The following is a 21,254-nucleotide window of genomic DNA, read 5'->3' as shown; positions in this document are numbered from 1 at the left end:
CAATAAATGATATGACGATCATGTTGCCGCTCGTGGCGTCTTATTGTTTGGTCACGGGTCGGATTGCTTTGATTGGGTTTCCATGGCAACGGCACCTCTGCAGCATTCGGGCTTCTTAATTAGGAACTTGGCATCAGCACGCGGATTAGAGAGAATGATAAAAACATAGTAAATTGAGTAAATTGGGAAATGGTTACTTACTGATTAGAACTGGCTCAATATTTCCACATCCTGTATGTGTGATGGCCACACACCACAATACTTGTGTTTCTAGGAAATAATAAACATGGCAAACATATTATTTATTAAATAGCACTTCTTCTCACAGGCTGAGAAGTTGTTATACTACAAGTATTGTACTTTTTAAAATAGATTTTATAATAGTACTTTTTTTTTTTCATTAATAATGAATAATTTGCGTTCAATTAATTTTATCTAATCCCCGGTCATTTGCTACATGATAATTAAAACTGTTTAAAAATTGTGACAGGATACATATATATACTGTATATATACATATATATATATATATATATATATATATATATATATATATATATATATATACACACCATAAATAGTATATTAATTTTTAATGTAGTTAAACAGTAAATTAAAAATTCTTCTGGATACCATGTACTTTGTTTCTTTCTTAATTATTACTTTTTATATATATTTATTTATACTTATACTACATTGATATTACTATTTGATAAAACTAGATAAATTAACTTAAAATGTAGACAATATCTATTTTTTACATTTCATATTTAATATGTATATTTTTTAGATTTAATTTTAAATGTACTTTTAGGCAACTTAAATTTGACAAAAATATTTACTCATTTGTTTTTATATTGTTTTATATTTAATAATATACTTTTACATGTGTACTTATCTCATTATTACCCTTTCAAAAATATCTTTGGATGAAGGCACTGACATACTACATTAATTTAGAATACATTAATAATTAAATTATTTTGGATTTTTATTTTACTTTTTTTTAATAAACATATTTTCAAAAATATTTTTGAAAACAAACAACTTCCAGTGCATCACTAATTATTTAATAGAAAAAATATATAATTTGGGATCTTACTTATTGAGCCAGCAGCAACACAATGTGCAGGAATGAATACAATTAATTTCCTTGCAAATGTTATTAACTCATTGCAACATAATTTCCCTTCAATTTACACAAACATAAAGCATGTTTCCTCTTCAATTTACATAAGAGAAGATGAATGAGTCCTCTTACAATGCGTGGGCGCACGGATGTGTGGCTGAGCTTTTCAAATGACGAGATGAAATCCCATTCAAGGCGCTTAATGAGGCCTCCCCTATATCGCCGTCATCTCACACCAAGATGGCCGCCCGGATTGCGGCTGTCAGAGCTGGTTTCCATCATTGTGTTTACTAGGCTGCCGATCGATGCGGCTTCATTTTGATTCCCCCGAGCGTCGCTGGCAAAGATAATGGGGGCTGATTACGTTCTGGAGGCGCCGCCAAAGAGAACATAAATGAAAGTTAAAGTCAAAGTGACGACTGCCTTCTTGTGATGTCAGCAATTACAAACTTTTATTTTCCACAGTCACCCAATTGTCAAGTGGCAACGTTCGGACATTTGGCACCGCGAGGGGACTGTCTGTTTCTCGCTGTCAGACTTCCTGGCTTCTTCTCTGGCATGGAGGATAAACGACGGCCATTAATACAAATACAGTGGCGCCTTGAGATACAAGTGACCCAACGTACCATTCTTTCAGAAACAGACACAAACCGTGGGGAAACATATGTACAATACTCACAGGTAGGGCCAAGTTGGATAGCTCGACAACAAAAAAATTTTCACCTAGACGTTACTGGCACCATGCAAATCCGTTCAATTAATCAATTATTTAATGGAAAATGTGATAAATAATTCACTCTAAAAAGAAAGCCCTTCTCAGAGGCATATAGTCATTATCTTCTACAAAAAAAACTACTATTACTGCGATTTTCTGCAGTTATGACCATCACGTTTATGTATATCCATCTGTCTGTATCATACTGCCCCCAGGTGAGCACAACAGAAAGAGCAGCACAACATCCATTGACTTGAAGCAAAAAATAATAATAATTACATTCTAATTTATCATGTCATCACTTAAAGTTTTCTTGTGCTAATTTCCTTGAGAGAAAACATGACTTTTTTTTGGTAGAACAGATTAATGACATTTCCAGTCATTTCAATGGGGAAAGATGGTTTGAGATGCAATTGTTTTGAATTGTAAGTATAATGGGACAGATTAAACTTGTATCAATGCAATACTTTAGAGCCTGAGCTGCAGCAGTAGGCCAATACTATCTCCACGTGCACTTCAAAGCCCAGAGGTGATTTTGAAAGGCGCGTTTAGATTTATTATCAGTTCAGAGGGGATTTCCAAATACATTCTGTTGGAATATGGCAACATACGAAAACAAAAGGAAAACATGAATTTGTAAAACCATTAAATGCTGCCTTGAAGGCCCTCGATAAATCCTGGCTCATGATACGAAAAACACACCTTGGGCTCCTCTGGGAAGACTTTCAACAGTGTTTATGGAACGAGAGTGTGGGAATTTTCATCCTGTTGCTTCCCAGTCTCTGTTCAAGCTCATCACATTTTATGGTGTTCCCATCAAAACAGCTCCCGTAGAATTGGCCACAGCAGAGCTCAGAAGGTACTGAACTGGATAAAATAAATAAACTGGTTAAATTAAATCATACATATAAATATATACAAATTTGATTCTGTGGACTGGATTAAAGAACGGACTTGTGGACTAACCTTTAAATTAGGTGGTGTGTCCCAAAACTTTTGGCTGGATACAGTATGTGCTTACTTTGTTGTCTGGTTAATGAATTAATTTCCCAAACTTTTCCCGAGATGGGGGCCTTTTCTTTTGTGGATACTAGCAAGTGTCAAACCCACACACACATATCATATGCACACATCACACACAATGTGTCACCACTGTGCGTGTGTGTGTGTTCGGCATATCCCATATGGCCTGAGGATGTCCGGGCACTGAGCTGTAATCAAAGCAGGCACACAGGTCGAACTTTATTAGCAGCCACTCGATAGCTGCGGCTAACAAGGACAAGCACCAGTGCGCCGACAGAAAGAGTGAGTGGAGAATGTCGGCGAGGTCTTCTCAGGAAGCGCAGAGCCTCCCATGGGCCTGAGGCGGCAGCCCAAATTGACACTTTTACCTTTGGATCAAGTTGAGGTGAAGAAGTTGATGAGGTGGGCATCTTGCAGGTAGGCTGCTCTTCCCCTTGTCATATTGCACGGCTGAGAAAGAGAGCTTACGTTAACGGAGAGGAGTAATAATAATCTTTTCTTTTTTTTATGACGTGAAATCAAAATGTGATTCATTTTACTGTGAGAAGTCACTTTACAAAAGAATGCAGGTTCCTTTGATCCAAATTGATTTTACTTTTCAGTCCAGTTACTTTTTAGAAAGTCATCTAAATTTCAAGTGTGCATCATCTGCATCACTGCACAATGTTTTTTCATAAGCATCAATCAGCACCTAGCTATAAATATTGCATCCATGTGATTGCACATTTGTTGCAGTGATCAAATGAAAAGTGGCAATGTGAACATTTTCTAGGCCAATCAATCGCCAGCAAATGCTTTCCTCTCAGTGTGCCAACTTCTTGATCGTATGATGTCATCCGGACGTGGAACACAAGATATTGCAGTTCGCTATTTGAGATAGATAGTCGCCATGTTTTTTTTGTTGTTTAAAAAAAAAAAAAAATTAATTCAGTCTTTTCAGTCACATAGGATAGGATACATAAACATAGCACTCTTAGGCTGTAGACCAGGGGTGGCCAAGTCTGGTCCTCGAGAGCCACCACCCAGCCTGTTTATCATGTTTCTCTCCACTAACACACCTGATTCATGATCAGGATCGTTATCAGGCTTCTGCAGATGAGCTGATCATTAGATTCAGCTGCGCTGAAGGAGGGAGACATGGATAGGGGGCTCTCGAGGATTGAACTTGGTCACCCCTGCTGTAGACAATTTCAATGCGGCATCCTAGGTGACAATAGAAAAAGGAAAACATAGATCCCTAGCAACATACCCCCCCCCCCAAAAAAAATGTAATAGTACCTCGACAAGTGTACATCCAATCATAAAATATTGAATAGGCCCACCGTAATGGGTAACTCCTCGTCGCTTGACTCAACTGTAAATGAATTAAAAGAGAGAAAAAATGCCTTGTGTACAGATAAAAAGAACTGCGCACACTCCAATAACAGAAACATAGTCCAATCCGATGGGGGGAACGGCCATCATGTAACTGCACAAAGCAAGCCAATTAGTCAGGGATATCAGGGAAATAAATGTTCCTAACATAAGAAAGAAAATGTGTCCATCTAGCATTGAATACATTCAGAGAGTCCCTAAGCATGTATTGGATCTTCTCCAAATGTAAACAGTGCAGGACCGATTTAAGCCACATAGCATGAGTTGGAGGAGCTGACGATTTCCATCTAAGTAGGATCAATCATCTTGCCAGTAAAGTAACAAAAGCAATCACGTCTTGATTAATTTTGGATAATTTTAGTGCTGGTAGGGTTGTTCCAAATAATGCAACAAAAGTATCTGGTTTGACCAGTGAGCCACACACTTTTGAAATTGTATGGAAAACTTTCACCCAAAAACTATACAAAGACGTGCAAGACCACAACATGTGAGTGTGATTAGCTGGGGATTGATTACACCGCGCACATTTTCATATATTTTGGACAACCCTTATTTAGTCCAATGAGCCCTGTGGACAATTTTGCACTGAATAAGAGCATGTCGTGCTCATATCGAGGAGGCATGTACTCGTTTAAGTGCAGACCCCCAGAGCGAATCCGTTATCTCCTCACCCAATTCCTGCTCCCACAAGAGATAGTCACCATGTTTTGTGCTACATTTAGCATATTTTTTTTAACTGCTATTGATCAGAGTAAGTTTAACATTGTTTCCTATGCAAGTCAGCAGGCACACTCGAGCATTAGACTGGAACAAGTCATCATCTGTAAACCACAGAATAAATGTTTCATAGCTCTTCTGCATATTTGCATCTGTCCACCAAAGAACCAAAAGCCAGCGTGAGAAGATCTCCCAGATCAGGACTTTGTCACAGCTCTAGTCTTGAGAGCGCCAAAGGTTCCACTCTCTCAGAGGCGGTTCCACCATGGGCAAGACCGGACAGAGTACGGTGGACTTGAACTCCCCGAGTGAGGTCAAGCAAGCGGTTCCCTTTGAGGAAATGGAGCATGCGGCACCCCCCGTGGATCAAGAGAAACAAAAAGAGGAGCCCCCCGACCGAGGCAGCTGGAAGGGCAAATTCGACTTCCTGCTGTCGTGCGTGGGCTACGCCATCGGCTTGGGGAATGTCTGGAGGTTCCCGTATTTGTGTGGCAAGAATGGTGGAGGTAGGTTCTTATGCACCGAGAGCCCGATTTGACACAACTGATTCATGGTCATTCCCATCAAGGTGCATTCCTGATCCCATACTTTATGACTCTGGTGTTTGCCGGGATACCGCTCTTCTTACTGGAGACGTCTCTTGGGCAGTTCACCTCAGTGGGAGGTCTGGGAGTGTGGAAGCTCATGCCGATGATGAAGGGTAAAGACCTCGAAGTGAACATTCCTTGAAGTAATTGGTGGAGAGAAGTGAAAAAGGTCAAGGTGGCACTTAGCAGATATGCTGATTGCTTCTGTTGTGTCTGCAGGTGTCGGTCTGGCCGCAGTGGTGTTGTCCTTCTGGCTCAACATCTACTACATCATCATCATAGCCTGGGCCCTCTACTACTTGTTCAACTCCTTTAGTTCGGTATGTTCGAGGCAAGACCTCCGCCAAGGTTTGTGATGTCCAGATTCGGAGCTTCTTCTGTTTCTGTGTGTGCAGGAGCTGCCCTGGCAAAACTGCGACAATGCCTGGAACACCGATAAGTGTTTCTGCAATTACAGCCTGAAGGACACTACCAACCTGACCAGTGCTGTCACAGAATTCTGGGAGTGAGTCTAATGCCTTCTCCATCACTGGCCTAGCGGTCGAGCCGGCATTTATTGCTCTTTTCTTTTCAAAGAAATTCGGCCAATGTGCTTTGCGCATTCAGATAAGTCTGTGAATGTCAGTGTCTGTTACTGCAACAATTGCTTAAAGGGGCTAATGGGCAACGGGTCTTGGGTTTTAAATTTCACATTGTGGCCACCACAGCTCCTTACACACAGGCGGCGTTTTGCCTGATACCCGGTGACGCCGTGGGTCAACTTCAAACCCCCATCCCGCCTTGCACACAAGACAGGGAACAGTTCTGGGAGTAACTCAAACATCACTTCTGTGTGTCTTGGCAGGCGTAACATGCACCAGCTGTCCAGTGGGCTGGATGAGCCCGGGGAGCTCCGTTGGCCCCTGGTGGGCACCCTGGCACTCGCTTGGGTTCTCGTCTATTTTTCAATCTGGAAAGGAGTGGAGTGGACGGGGAAGGTCAGAATTTTTGGGGGATGATTGGTAAATTAACTGACAGGTGCAATATGAGATTCTTATCTTTGCTTATTGGAGGATTAACTTTGACAAATGTTGAAAGCAAGATGGACAAAATATCGCAAGTGTTAACAATGGAGATGAGATAGAGGCAAATTTCAGACGTTTTTTTCCCTCAATTTAGGTGGTGTATTTCTCAGCTACCTATCCCTACTTTATGCTCTTCATCCTGTTCTTCCGTGGGGTCACCCTCCCGGGAGCCATCGACGGCATCCGCTTCTACATCACCCCGGACTTCAATAAGCTCATCCGCTCAGAGGTGAAATGTCCAAAAATAATCAGAAACACGCCACAATTCATCGCTTTTTGTTGGACAACAATGATTGTTTTGAGTTTCAGAAGAAAATAAAAAATGGCCAAATTTTGGTGATACGTTAGGGTACATATTTATTATTTTTTGTCCTGATTAAAAATGTTTATTTTTATCTTTATTGGAGCTTTATGTTTTGTGTAGACTGCGGTGATTTTAGTTGTTTTTTTTTGGATAGTAAAAAAAATAAAATAAACAAATAAATTGTGACAATGCGAGGTTGTTTTCCGGATATCTTTACATGTCATAGGTGTGGCTGGACGCGGCCACTCAAATCTTCTTCTCCTACGGCCTTGGCCTGGGCTCGCTCATCGCACTGGGAAGCTACAACAACTACAATAACGACGTGTACAAGTAAGTGCGGCCCCATCACAACCTTAAAGCACGTTGGCCATTTTGATTGGACTGTCGTCCATTTCAGGGACTCCATCATTGTGTGTTGCATCAACTCCTGCACCAGCATGTTCGCCGGCTTTGTCATCTTCTCCATCGTGGGCTTCATGTCGCACATCACTAAGAAGCCCGTTCAGGAGTTAGCCGCTTCGGGTATTCAATTGACATGTTGGACTGGTACAGTACAGGGTGGCAATAATGGAATATTTTTTAAATTGTAGGTCCTGGCTTGGCATTTTTGGCATACCCTCAGGCGGTCACGCAGCTGCCCATGTCGTCTCTGTGGGCCATCCTCTTCTTCTCCATGCTAATGATGCTGGGCTTGGACAGCCAGGTACACGCGGCAACAGCATGCAAACAAAACGATACACTAATGAGCCTTGTCGCGTCCAATCAGTTCTGCACGGTGGAAGGTTTCATCACTGCTCTGATGGACGAGTATCCCTTCTTGCTGAGGAAGAGGAAGAAGGTGTTCATCCTGGTCGTCTGCTTCGTGTCCTTCCTCATCGGGTTCTCCAACATCACGCAGGTACACCACATGACAAAACAATTCCGATACGTGCTACATCTGCCGCCGTGTCTTCCAGGGTGGCCTGTACGTGTTCAAGCTGTTTGATTATTACTCAGCCAGCGGAATGTGCCTCCTCTACCTTGTCTTCTTTGAGACTGTCTCCATCGCCTGGTTTTACGGTAGGAAGCGCTCGTGCCGTTTACGACGACTCGTCTTTTTACCTGACGTGGATTTGTCGGCGCAGGAGCCGAGAGGTTCTACAAGGACATTGAGGACATGATCGGCTACCGACCCTGCATTTGGTGGAAGCTCTGTTGGAAGTTTTTCACGCCGCTAATCTGCCTGGTAGGCCGACTGGAAACTATTTCATTGACTCGAACTCTGTGACACCAATCTGTCACTGTCGTGGTGTCACTCAATCAAATTGGTGTCAATCATTATGTCTATGTCTAGTACTGTTGTGGTAAAGGGACAACAACAACAAACAGCTATGGTCAAAACGACTGGATAGATCCCAGAAAACATGCTGAGAATATTCAAATATTGTTATCAAGTATCCACTTTTCCTGTGGGTAGTTGGCTCATAAGCCTACATCTTTTTGACTTATTCACTGCCAGCCATTTTAACATTAAGCAACCCACTTCGCTCCCGGCTGTTTTACTGGATTTTGACTGATTTTGCAAGGCCCACACAATATTGTGTTCTATTGCTATAAAAACACACCAAAAGAAATATTAGTCTCTTTTTTCATCAGAAAAAAAGTATATTTGTATCTGTTTCCGTTTTGCAGCAATTAGCATTAGAATATAGCTAAGTTTCATCAATATTTACAAACCTATTGAAAAACGTGGGGAAAAGAGCTTGCTGCAACATGGCCCTGGCTGATCTCTTATACTCTCGTCAGGTCAGAGGCTGCATCAAAGCATTCTGTAAGCACTAGCATATTTATTTTTTCTTAATACGTTTTTGGGACCATGGCAATATTTCAAATATTTATACGTTTTTGGGAGCAAATGAGTTAAAGAATTTCAAACTCGATTAGAAAGCACTGGGATGCTAGTAAGGTGATAATGTCATCAGCATGTGTTAGCATACTTCACATCCCCTTAAAATTCAAATATATTTTATTTCAGGGTGTGTTTACCTTCAGTGCTGTGGAGATGACGCCCTTGACTCTTGGAAAGTACGTGTACCCCGTGTGGGGCCAAACCATTGGCTGGTTCATGGCCATGTCCTCCATGGTGCTCATCCCTGGCTACATCATCTACATGCTGTGCACCACGCCGGGATGCATCAAGGAGGTACAGCGTCACCTTTGCCCTCTTTCTCTCTCTTTCCCTACTTGGAAACGATGCATGCAGGGAGTTTAATAGAAACAATAAATATTGCTCTCTTGTGACCTTCAGCGCTGGAAGAGGATGACGACCTCGCAGCAGGAAGATAAGCCATCGGGTCACCATGTTTTTACTTACACTGGGGATGTTGGTGAAGCGCTCGTCTAGCCGCCTTCTGTCATCCCTAAAATAATAATCACCCTGTTGGGACAGATTTAGTGACATCTGACACTTGGATGTAGCACTTTGCTGTATTTTACTAGGACATTTTACAGCTAAAAAAAATTAAAAAGGAAATTGTGTCCATAACTGTGAATGTGAATGCATATGCTAATGCAAAAGTTTGTGTATATTTACGTAGGCCATATTGTATTATTGATGACATTAATGGATTGACGACATTTACAATGGACATTAGACATACAATATTTACATTTAATATTATAAGATATACCGGCCAGAAAAGGGGTTATACTTGCATATTATAAAATATTACATTAAAATTAGATAATGATCAAATGGATTGTTAGCTTTCTCAGGTGTACCTAATGAAATGTCTCATGACACTGAGTGTTCCTATATGTATATACTTTAACTTGAATGAATTCTAATTGAATGCTGATGCAAAATGCACACAATAAGATGAATACAGATGTGAATATATTATTTATATTCTCCATAACACCTCCAAGAACTAAGCACAGCAAACACAGATGGACTTGATATGATATTTAATAGTATGTTGATACACTGCAAAGACAGTTCCAGAGAGGAATTCAACCGCGGGAAGTGATGGCTCATTTCTCTCACACTTCCTTGTTTTTCTGTTTCTTTTTTTAAATGAAATGTAAATTCCCTAATATGTTGTCATCATGTCATTGATGAAGCAGTGCACTTGTATATATGGGAGAGCCCTTTGGTCAGTGTCCTGTCGTAGGTGAAAGTCAGTCACTCTTGGGACTCCCTAAATGCTACATTAGTTGCCATGGTGACGTCCCGTACACGCACACACATAGAAAAGCATCTCCCAAGAAAACAACAGTTAAGGAGGGGAAAACAGAACCTGACATTTACCTATTGCAGTGGCCGCTCCACTTGAATGGGGCAATAATCCAATATATTATTATTATTATTGTTTGTATTATTATTTTTTTTTACATGACAAAAAAATTCCCATTCATGTGCTCACACACTTAAATTATTCAATCATGCACAAAAACATTCTTGGGGATAACATGCAAAACAAACTAAACAATAAGAACAAACACTTTCTTTGTTTTTCAAGCCAATAAAAATGAATAAACATAGGTGCTTGTTCAGGGGTGTATTTCCTAACTTACTGTTGCCATTTTATACAACTGTGATGTGTTTGTCATCTTAAAATGTCTCGAAATAGCAAAAATAGCTGCAAGAATGCTGAAATCGATACATGAAGCAGGATTCGCACATTTCTCATTTGAGAACACAATTTTCTCTTTTTTTACAGTCCATGTGATATCTGTGAATAAAAGAGACGCGCAAAGTTCAAAAGATCAATCTGCGTGGTGGCTGTCAGCTGACTGGTCGAGTCTGGAAGCTAAAGATCACTTGGGTATATATATGTATATATATTTTTTTTAATGCATAAAAGATGAGGACCAGGGAAACGAGTGACCCATTTCAGAGTGAAGGTCATGTGATTATTAAGAGACTGCTTGTCCTTTGCGACATCTTTGGGATGTGATATTTACAATCCACGCTCAGGGAAAAGAGAGATCAGATAATGCCCCAGACCGGTTAGGTTACTGTTATCAGCATTTTCTGTCTCGACAAGCTGTTGTTTATTCATTGTTTTTCTTGCTTTTTGGGGATAAATGTCAGGCTATAAAGATAAACAGGAGATACGAGAAGACAAAAGACGCAGAAAGTGGGTGGCAAACACGCACAAAGGCTTAAAAAAATAAACGAGGAAATTCGAGATTCCCTGAAAAAGCGAAGAAGCGTCATCGTCCCCTCGAAGAGAAACATGGCGGCCACAGTGCGTCTCGCTTTAAAAGTCTTCTGAATATAAGCAGTCCATTTCCTGGAGAAGCAAAAAGAAAAGAAAAAAAACTAGCCGGCATGGGAGCAAAGTGTCCAAGAAATGTTTGGAAGTCTTTCTTTCCCGCTTCTTTTTTGGCACAACAGTCGCAGGTTCTTTGTTTATACACAATTTTAGCTCGAGTTAAAAAGTTTTTGAAAATCAAGTCAAATATTATCTATACACAACATTGCTTGGTTCTTCTTTTTCAAATCTAAGCATATTTTCTTAAATAAGTATATTTTTTTATTCTTCTGATGATATCTTTCATCTCTAAGTACATTGTGTACCGTTAAATTGAGGAAGTGGGAATAACTAAATTCTATTTACACCATGCTCCGAGAGCCACTAGGGGTCCGGTGAAGACTGAGGCGGGGGTCCGGAGGGATGTACTGGTGCGGGTGGTTGTACGGCGGCGGCGGCGGCGGGAGGGGAGGTTGGTGGCCGTCTCCGCCGCTGCTTTGCGAGGCATCGGGCGAGCGCAGGGGCGTGGACGTGGCCGACTGGCTCAGCTGATAATGCTGGTAGTAGTGGTGCGGGTGATAGTGGGGGTAAGGGTGGGGGTGGGGTGGCGCATGGCTGAGGAAGGCCTCCATGCGGGCGTGGCCGCCGTTATCCAGCATGATGACCTTGACGATCTGCTGACACTGGATAAGCGCCTCGGGCCGTAGGTCGGCCACGCTGGCGGCGGACTGGGGGCGTGGCCGGTGGGCCGGTGTGCTGGGGTGTCGGGGCGAGGCGTCGAGCCCCGGGTGCAAGAGCAGTTCCCCCCCGTGGTTAAGAAGACCTGCGCTCTCGGGACTGCTGCTGAGCTGGTACGTCTGAAGCCTGTTGTGAATTGACACCTAGTTTAGAAAACAGCCAAGAGAACAGCATCAAATGTTATCAAGCTGGTTCCTCCGCTACGATCCGTCATGCCCTCTTTATTCTTTTTTTGGGGGGTGAAGGTGGTGGTGAAGTCATAACACACACACGCACACACGTGAGGGGGCTTGGTGTGGTCCTCCGAGGATGCTGGAAACAGTGATGAGAGTTGTGCGTGAGGGGTGGGGGAGTGAGCCTGGTGGTTCCAAAGGGGACACTGAGGGCACCTGTATCGCCCTTCCAAACCACTGTGTGGCACTATGGGGGGTGAGGGGGGGAAGCCAACACGAGGATACTCGGGGGAGGGATTGGGTAGAGGGAACCAGAACATATACGGTTGGTAGAAGAGGAGGGGAAGCACACAAGACGTCCAACAAGCAACAAGGCACGATGCACAAGTCACATTATTTTCTGCGCTATTCTTCTCTACTGGATGTGTAGCTCGTCTGTTTATTCCCAAGTAGGGGTTGAATCACTTGAGGTTTTTTTTGCAGTCCATTATAATCTTTTTTATTGACAGCGGTCACCAACCTCTCTTACGCCACAGATCATTTTCACGTAAAATTACGATTCTCTGTGCATTATTAACCAAACATTTTGGTGGCAAAGATGAAGTGTCAGTTCGCACCACTGCTCTCATTGCTGGTCACCAACCAGATGTCCCGCTATTATTACATTTTTAAAGACTAGCGCCAAACAGAATTGCCAAAGCAAGCGATGCTAACCGCGAACCTCATTCACATCCTTCTTACTTTCACACTCCGGGACGTGTGGAGACATGAAAACTGTGTCGCTTTGTTAGCCATTAGTAGTTTTGTTGCTCCACAGAATGTTCTAGTTTAAAGTGTTAAACGTCGATGGCGAGTCGAAAGTCGATTTGTCAAATAGTCGACAAACTGGTTCAACCCCTACTTTTTAGAATTATCTTTAGAACAAGAATCCTTTATCCATATATCCATATCCAGTCCTTAAGCCGACGTTCCTGGTAGTGTTCCACCAATCTTGGAGCGCACGATCCATTATGGTTGAGGTAGTCCCTTGGCAGCATCCCCATTATTCTCTTCATGATTTTGAGTGATTCTGAAACAATTGACCAGTGTTGAGTCCAATATTGGATTAGCAAGCAGTTTTTTTCCCTGGTTTTCAGGAACGGTCAATGATCTCAGCAACTTTTGGTGGCTCCTCGTCATTTATTAATCCTTCAGGGTAATAACGCTCAAGATATTTATTGCTGCTTAATCTTCTATTATATTAGTCTATTTTGATGAGCTTGTTCAAAGTGAATGACTGCCGTTTGGATTACGAGTCAGGTGGACAGCCGCTATTACTTTCTTACAACAAGATGCTTTGAATGGATTCCTTCCCAAACCCGTTTATGATCTCCTTTTCCGCCACTTTGTGAACAAACAAGCTGACTGTCCGTTTCATCACATCGCATCATTATCACCGAGTAGCTGTTCGGTGTTTGCATGACAACTTTGACGATTGCGGACGGATGAAAGGATGGAGACTGAAGAGCTGCACTCTGCCCCCCCCCCCCCCCACCCTACACCAATACTCCCCTCTCCTCTCCCGGATGAATGTGCTTTGACAGCTAACGTTTCATTCCCACCAGCCGCTGACATTTACTCCAGCCCTTGTGTGGAAGGACAAGAGGACAATCTCCCACAATGAAAATCATTTGAAATCTCAAATGTCAGGTAATTCAAATTACAGGTTGAAATCAATGCCAAAAAAAAGAAGAAGCTCAATATCTAATTAAGCCACCAGGAAGACAGCCAGCCAAATTACATTCAATGTCAACTTGAGGCTGCGTGCGTGTCCTTTGCCTCCGGGGGGCGCACTGGCGCAGAGAAGCGGGACGGGAAAAGGTCATCCTGTGACTGCAAAGCCTCCTGGGTAATGTAGTTGAGATGGCTTCTGTTTGCACGAGATGCTTTCCCAGTCGTTTGGATGGGTGGAAAATGGGGATCCAAATCCATTTGTTGTTGTTTTTTCCCCCACGGACTCACTCTTACTTGATGCCTATTTGATCCCGTTTACTCCTCACTACGCTAGCTTGAGCACTTACTTACCTGTTGTAGGGGACGTGGCTTTGTCGTTAAGCACTCACCTCCACGGCATTTTGTCCACTTCTGTCATCCACCTCCTGGTTTCCTGAAGCCACATTGTTACATTATTACCCCAATATGTTGTGTAGTTCCCAACCTTGACTAAGCCAAGGCACATATTTTACATTAGAACAATTGCAAGGCACACTAGCAAACAAAACGTCACAAAAAAACTCAACAGGTTTTAAAAATATAAAGTTTTAAGAAAAATAGCACTCACAGTAATTTAGAGATGTATTTATTGTCCTAAACCATTTGTGTTTGATATCATTTGGGGATGTTATAACATCACCACATCGATGCTAGTTTTGACAGCCTGTCTATGGCATTTTGCCTTGAGTGTTAGCATCAAGCTAAAATACTCTTTTCTCTTTTAGAATGACTGGTGTAGTATAGCCTCATATTATTTACCTGGCGTGCTGCCATGTTTTCCCCGCACCTCCAATTGCGTGCCGTTGTTGATCGGTTGCGTCTTGGCCCCTTGCTGTTTCTCCAGCTCCCCTAAAGTGAGGGAGAGAGAGCATAAGACACGCACCGCAGCACTCATCATCATCACGGTGGCATTACACAGGCGTCGACATGCACCTCCCACGTCGTCCGATCACGACGTAGCTTTTCATCGTGGTAATTAAACGCCACGGTTGATGCTAATTGCACGTCGCCGCCAATCACGCTGACTATGTAATGTTGCTTAGCTTCAATTTACCAAAACATGCCCCCCTTAAAGTAGTGGGGAAAAAATAATCTTACATTCAATACGTATCTGTTCCATCTCTGAAACCTCTGCGATGGACTCTTTCAGGTCTTCCACAAACTTGAGTAGCTCTTCAGCGCTTTGTGCGCAGAAGTTGAGCACCTGCTTCTTGTCAGAGCCGAACGGCGACAGGATGGTGATGCCGTGAGGGTAGTCTGATGGGGGGAAATGGTCAAATTCAAAGCAAATTCCAATTAAGTGAGGTTCAAAATGCAAATACGGTGACTCACATTCATTCTCAAATAAGTGGAACTGCATGCCGAGAAGGCCCAACGCTTTGCAGAACGTGTAGGCCGCAGTACTCTTCTTCTTTGGACAAAGCTTTAATATCTATGGATGAACACGAACAACAACAAAAAATACATTAAGGAAAACTATCAGTAAGTATCAAACAGAAAATTGATTTGTCTGTCTTTGGCATAAATTTCTTTCTTGCTTCTGATTGTCCAAATAATAAAAAGTCCTATAATATTGTTACATTAATTTATCCCCCCACACCCCAAAAAATGCTGGAAATGTTTTCAATTGAAATTTCTATAACGTGTTAAGTAAGTCATGAATTCTAAATAATATAAAGCAAAATATATATATATTTTTTCTCTCTTTTTTTTTTTAAGGAGAGCTCAGTATTGTTCATTCGATTTGACATCATCATTGCTCTCCTTTTTTTAAAAAAAATAAATTTAAAAAATGTTTTTTTTCCTCATTTTTTCTAAATATATATACATATATATACATATACACACATATATATATATATATATATATATATATATATATATATATATATATATATATATATACACTTTTTTTTGTATGTGGGTGAGAATGTGTATGTGCGTGTGTGTGTGTGCGTGCGTGCGTGCGAGCGTGTGTGTATTCATCAGTTCACCTAAAGCCCATTAAAAAAAATCCCATACTAATAATATAATATAATAATAAATTGCCAAATGCAGAAACATCAATATAAAGCAAAATATAATTGCATTGTTACACCTACATGATGTACATTCAAATGAAAGCTTTGTTCCCCTATGAAATGCAATCATTGTGACTTTGTGGTGACATTCCTCCCACTTTGCAGATACGGGCAGTAAACTTATCACGAGAATTCACCCAACTGCTAACTTTTCATGAAAACTAAAAAGAATTCAGCCCAAAATGTGCCTTTTAACCTTTTTTCCCCCCGCAGCCACCAATTAAGAGGACACTACTTTCGTCCTACCCTTTGTGTGAGATCAGCATTTTGCATAATGACGGCTGCTCAACGATAACCCGCGACGTGACTCCTAATGAGAACAATAATTATGCCCGACATGAAGTCTTTGATTAGTGCCGTGGCCCGAGTCAAATAATTTTTTCCTGCCGCATCTTCCGGCTGCTCTTCGGGGAGGGTGAGGGGAGACCGATCTTCCCTGCTCTACTTTATTAGAAGAAACACGCAGCGATGTCTGAATTCAAGGAGGTGTCACAACAGTATAAGAAGCTTTAAGGCACACGCTCGACGCAAGAGGGAGGTTTAAACTGTCATTTGTCACGTGAAATGTGGCGGAGTGGAAGTCAGACATGTTTCTTAAGTTACCACGATGAGATCGTTGAAGAGGAAGACTTCTCGCTGGTGCGCCGCCTGCTTCTGGGCCTTGTTGACGTCCGTCACCTCAAAGAGACGACTGCAGCACACCAGTCGTCTGTGAGGCACCGACAGCACCTGCGGACATTCAGGCAAAACTAATCAATGCCCGCACACCACCGTGGAGACTTAACTTTGTTGTTAAAAAGATAGTGGCTCATTTCTGCTACTTGGTTGGATGAAACCACGGTTGACATTTATTTTTCTTGAGGGGGAAAAACCCCACCAGTCATTTCAGGTCTCTGGATGAATACCTTTGTTGTTTTCTCACAGTAAAACAGCAATTAGCAAGATTATGTAGATGGTTGACACGCTGGGCATAAAAAGATATTTTGATGAGGATCTGATTCATTTTCATCATTGCAACAACAGCTCTGCCCATCTGTTTGTCACCCTAAAGCGGAAGTAGTCTGCCAATGAACAAAAAGGCAGAAACAAACACTTTTTCTTAACAGTTTGGCCTTGAAGGAGGTTTCTGCTAGACTAAATGAACATTCTGCTTATATATACTCATTGTAGGGTTGCTAGAGCAACACTTAGAAGGTGATCGAACCTGATGATGACTGCATTTTATTTAGTAATTTAACCATTTAAAGCACTTGAAGCTCAAGCATTTTAAATTTATTGCACAGTTCAAACAACATTTGATGGCACTTAGATACATAAAGATGACGGGCCAGCTTCCTCTTCTTGCTCTAATCGGATCATGTCGATTGTGGGTTGTGCGGTTCCCGTCACAGTGCTCGATTAAAAGGGGTCATGTAAAGGTTCATCACAACAGAGGCTTGGTTGCACAAAAATTGCCTTGGTACAGGGCTCCAATTATATCCTTGGATAAAAAGGAAGAAATGGAAGGGCTGTCATGAGCACAGCCGGATTTCATTTGTGATCAGATCAGAATACATGCCCGGCATTTCCACTTTTCATTTTCCGCCACCATCCCTGCAGATAATTTGCACAACCTTCTGCTTGTCACCGCGGCGATCGCGCACATTTCCTACTCGCCTCCTTTTTCATTTCAGCTTGTGTCAGAAGAGGCACGTAATGACATCATTAGAACTTGGATGACCCCATTGAGATTGCCCTAAATGGACAGAAAATGTATTTATGGAGCGCCAAATATTTGAGATGGAGTGATGACTAAAATATTCATACCCGCCAAACTTCCATAATGGAGAAAGCCATTACAGTGAATTTTTACGGCATCAGCAATTTGTGTAGATTCACAATATAGAGACCATATCAGTCTTCCAAATGCACACTTTTTTTTTAAGTATTCCTCCGCGCCTATTCTAACTCTTGCGCTTGCTTCAGGCAATCTATTTGTCACTTCCATTTGAAGTTTACGTTAAAACTGACACACACAAAAACAAACAAACCAACCAACAAACAAACAAACAAACAAACATTGTGCATTGAAACCAAAATGCCGAACCGAACCATATTAACACCTAAGTTACTGTATGAGGTTTTCCTTGCCTAGATGGGGGTAAACAAGGGTTATGTAAATAAATGTGACTTGACTCTTCATAATAAAACTCCACAAAGCATCCACTCCACAATAAATGTTATTTTCCTTTTGCCTTTTGTGGAGTTGACAGCTCCTTGTAGGCAGGAGGAGTCACTTCCTGATCCATCATTTAGGGCTCTGACTACACTCCTTCTGTCATCCCATGGCGACCCATCCATCACTGACACAGTTGCAGGCGGAGGGAGGGCGCGAGGCAAAAACACAGGAGGGGGCAGACTTAGATGGCAGCAATCGGAGTCTCAATGTCATTGAGAAAGTCGACAGGAGATGAGCCAGAAAAACTTTTGTTAAATGTGAATAACAGGAGGGTCAAGTTTAGAACATTGAATTGCAGTTGACTTTAAAAGTCCCCGACATGCGAGGCAAAAGCGTATGGATAAATGTTTCACTCTGAATGAAAGAAGACCTTGCTGACGTTCTGAACAAGAAATTCTCATCAACCGGGTATTTGCATTCTGTCTGGACACAAAAGCAGCACACACCAAAAGCATTCAAAAGTTTTCACCTAAAATGGCCTGAGAAGCATTCCGGCTCAAGCGGTGCTTAAAGACGGATGGCGCTGGCGTAACGAGTTTGGGGTACTCATTGCCTTCTAATGGATAACAAATGTGCTCCGCTAACACTACTTAAGCTAGGTGATAGTGATAAGGCTTTGAATAATGACTGACTTGGCATGGAAAGTGCGTGAGTGTCAGCACTTGTGATAAATCGTCATCCGGCACCGCCTCAATGGTTGTTGTCCAAGAAATGAGGCAAAGAGCATGGCGGGGATGAGGGGGAGGAATTTTATCTCCTCACCGTTTTCATGCCCACGATGGACTGCTCCACCTTGGAGACATAGGTGACATGGTCCTCGTTGGAGCGCAGTTCCCTCATCTGTATTCTCTCGTAGATGCCCACTACCATGTCGCGGGGGATGTCCGCACCGTCGTCCACGCCTGGGAAAAAAAACACGGGGCAAATGTTGACACATAAAAGAAAAACAAAACAAAAAACATACTATCGGTGCATGTACTGTCAATCCAAACCCGTACAAGATGATTTTTGCTTACTTACTTACTTTACTAGATTGAAGGGAGACGGAGTGACAACTAAAACTTCAAAACAAGAGCTGCTTGTTGTTATTTTGTTTTAAGGCAGCAAACTCCAACATAATTTCGTTTTAAACGCCATGTAGAGTGAAAATAAATAATGATAGTAAACTTGACATACCACAAATATGAGTGTTGTTAATCCTGCCAAATTTTAATAGTTAAAAAAATAATAATAAAAAGAGGCTTCAAAATCAAGCCCTTCTCTCCACTCTCAAACACTATGGGCGTGTCCGCAACCTGTCAATAAAATACCTTTACTAGAACCTGGAAAAACGGAGGCTACTGCTACTTATGTTTCAGCCATGAAAATATACTGGCTTAATGCCTCCAGTGGTTGGAATATATCCTACCAGATCATTACGTGTCTTTTACCCGCCACAACAACAAGATACCCTAAAGCGGCCACAACAGCACAAAGCCACTGTCCACACACTGGCTGTCACGTGGCACAAAAAAATAAATAAAATCCTCTTTCTCTGCGTGCACTCATGACTGACAACGAGGCACTCTTAAGTGGCCACGCCAGCATACATATATGAAGGGACAGTGCATTTTCGGGGTAAAGGCATATCTTGCTAGCAAACTTGACAACGTCATTAGAGTACTCAGCTAAGCGCATGCAAGTCAGCTTAAATATTTAACAATTTCTTTTCACTCATTATTTGGACAAAAGTAAGCCTTTAAAGAAAATAAGAGAAACATAATAATCCTTCCCCACACATGTCCCCAAACCTCTGCTGTCTTCATTTAATAATGCCATGAGGTCACAGGAGTGGAGGTTAATAGCCGAGCGAAGGGTTGACACCTGAACGCATCATGGGTCAAAATGTTGCGATACTCCCCACTCACCACTGAATCAGGTTTTTTAAAGGTGTATCAGGTCTGTTGAAGGCTCAGACGATTGGCTCAAATTATGGCGGCCTCCTAAATGAGACAATTACTCAACCTCGGTGAGGGGGCTCCATCCCCAAAACAAAAATAATAACAAGGCCAGTGAATGGAGAGATGACGCAAAAAACTTCAAAGACAAATAAACCAGCTGGGACGGCGCGGCATATTTTCATTTGCGTAAGATGCCTGGATGGATTTTCCGGCTTGATCTAATGAGCATCGACCTCCCGCAGGCCTGATTGATTGATTGCATACCTCGGAGGTTGCGTATGAAGTCCTCCAGCAGCATCTTGCGGTCGGGCTTGATGTTGGGGCTGTACATGTCAGTGTTGAGCAGAATGATGGCGAAAGCCAGGATGAAGATGGTGTCAGGGTTGTGGAACTGCTGCACCACGTCAGGGTTGCACATACAGTAGCGCTGGCTGCAGGGAGTCACGAATAGAGACAGAGAGCATGGAAATCTGGACAAATACGGGTCTGACATCAAATACAAAAGTCGTGATGGCCACAAATAGTTCCGGCACCCAGTCAAGACACAGACTGACTAACGACTTGAGAGTTAACAGCCAGCCGCTAACCTGAGCTCAAACCCACCAACTTATTCTTATTTGCTGACTCCAACGTCACTCACCAAGCAAGACCCCGCCTTTTAAAGCCACGCACACTCAAAGTCACAGATATAGTGTGGAACATTAGAACGGTACAAGTGATTGAACAATAACAGTGCTAGCACCTCACAAGCACATTTTGTTGTTTAATAATGTAAACTTTATTTTGGTCCGATTACTCAATTGACAGAACAATTGATTCTAAAAAATAGTCAATAGCTGCAGCCCTACTTAGGTAAAAAATGTTTTTGTGCTGTCAAAGTTAAAGCGTTAAATGAGTAATTAATCCCCCAAAAATATTGCATTAATTATGAACGCAGATTAATCGCACTATTAATTTTGACCATAGATTAGCCTTTAGCGTGACAGCGTATGGCTACGTTTAAGATAGAAAAGGTTGTGTTTGAGCAATAAACAAAATTTCATGCATTAAAGTAAAGCATTTAATGAATGTTTGTGTATCACGTTAAGAATATTTGTTCATGTCAAAATATCGGGGTATTTTTTGTCCATTTTAAATTATGCAAGTAATTAACTGATTAGAAAAAGAGGAGGATGAGCGTGTGCAGTGGATGAAAAAATGT

The 21,254-nt window shown here is 41.9% G+C and overlaps 2 protein-coding genes across 5 annotated transcripts in view; one reads left to right on the top strand and one right to left on the bottom strand.

Annotated features, from left to right (window-relative positions):
• The first annotated feature begins 3,038 nt into the window (after positions 1-3,038).
• On the top strand, positions 3,039-10,637 carry slc6a1l (solute carrier family 6 member 1, like). 2 transcript variants are annotated; one of them, XM_077545654.1, is made up of 15 exons: positions 3,039-3,269; positions 5,124-5,464; positions 5,527-5,658; positions 5,765-5,865; positions 5,941-6,050; positions 6,390-6,522; positions 6,704-6,838; positions 7,140-7,243; positions 7,311-7,435; positions 7,504-7,616; positions 7,680-7,811; positions 7,870-7,972; positions 8,038-8,138; positions 8,928-9,095; positions 9,201-10,637. In XM_077545654.1, the coding sequence occupies exons 2-15, from the start codon at positions 5,224-5,226 to the stop codon at positions 9,294-9,296; spliced, it is 1,794 nt and encodes a 597-aa protein (XP_077401780.1). In that variant the 5' UTR covers positions 3,039-3,269; positions 5,124-5,223; the 3' UTR covers positions 9,297-10,637. The 2 variants fall into 2 exon arrangements, with proteins under 2 accessions (XP_077401780.1, XP_077401779.1); XM_077545653.1 differs by having other exon boundaries at positions 3,040-3,284.
• Positions 9,843-21,254, bottom strand: part of iqsec3a (IQ motif and Sec7 domain ArfGEF 3a) — a 43,914-nt gene continuing 32,502 nt past the window's right edge. For 2 of the 3 annotated variants that reach the window (XM_077545650.1, XM_077545652.1), the window contains 8 exons: positions 20,318-20,484; positions 18,876-19,015; positions 16,499-16,624; positions 15,147-15,246; positions 14,913-15,071; positions 14,574-14,663; positions 14,165-14,208; positions 9,843-12,032 (listed from right to left, as the gene is read on the bottom strand). In XM_077545650.1, the coding sequence (XP_077401776.1) occupies positions 11,514-12,032; positions 14,165-14,208; positions 14,574-14,663; positions 14,913-15,071; positions 15,147-15,246; positions 16,499-16,624; positions 18,876-19,015; positions 20,318-20,484 (1,345 nt within the window). In that variant the 3' untranslated portion in view covers positions 9,843-11,513. The remainder of the gene's footprint in view (positions 12,033-14,164; positions 14,209-14,573; positions 14,664-14,912; positions 15,072-15,146; positions 15,247-16,498; positions 16,625-18,875; positions 19,016-20,317; positions 20,485-21,254) is intronic. The other variant, XM_077545651.1, reaches the window with a different exon arrangement.

This window comes from Vanacampus margaritifer, chromosome 15, assembly GCF_051991255.1.
Source record: "Vanacampus margaritifer isolate UIUO_Vmar chromosome 15, RoL_Vmar_1.0, whole genome shotgun sequence".
In the NCBI taxonomy this organism is placed as follows: domain Eukaryota; kingdom Metazoa; phylum Chordata; class Actinopteri; order Syngnathiformes; family Syngnathidae; genus Vanacampus; species Vanacampus margaritifer.
Note: the sequence above shows the minus strand (reverse complement) of the source record. Positions and strands in the feature narration are given on the sequence as shown.

Bases quoted from the DNA above. Each gene is read 5' to 3' on its own strand.
- slc6a1l (XM_077545654.1), top strand. From the start codon at position 5,224: ATGGGCAAGACCGGACAGAGTACGGTGGACTTGAACTCCCCGAGTGAG. The intron at 5,659-5,764 runs GTAAAGACCTCG...TTGTGTCTGCAG, and splicing joins GCTCATGCCGATGATGAAGG to GTGTCGGTCTGGCCGCAGTG. The intron at 7,244-7,310 runs GTAAGTGCGGCC...CGTCCATTTCAG, and splicing joins TACAATAACGACGTGTACAA to GGACTCCATCATTGTGTGTT.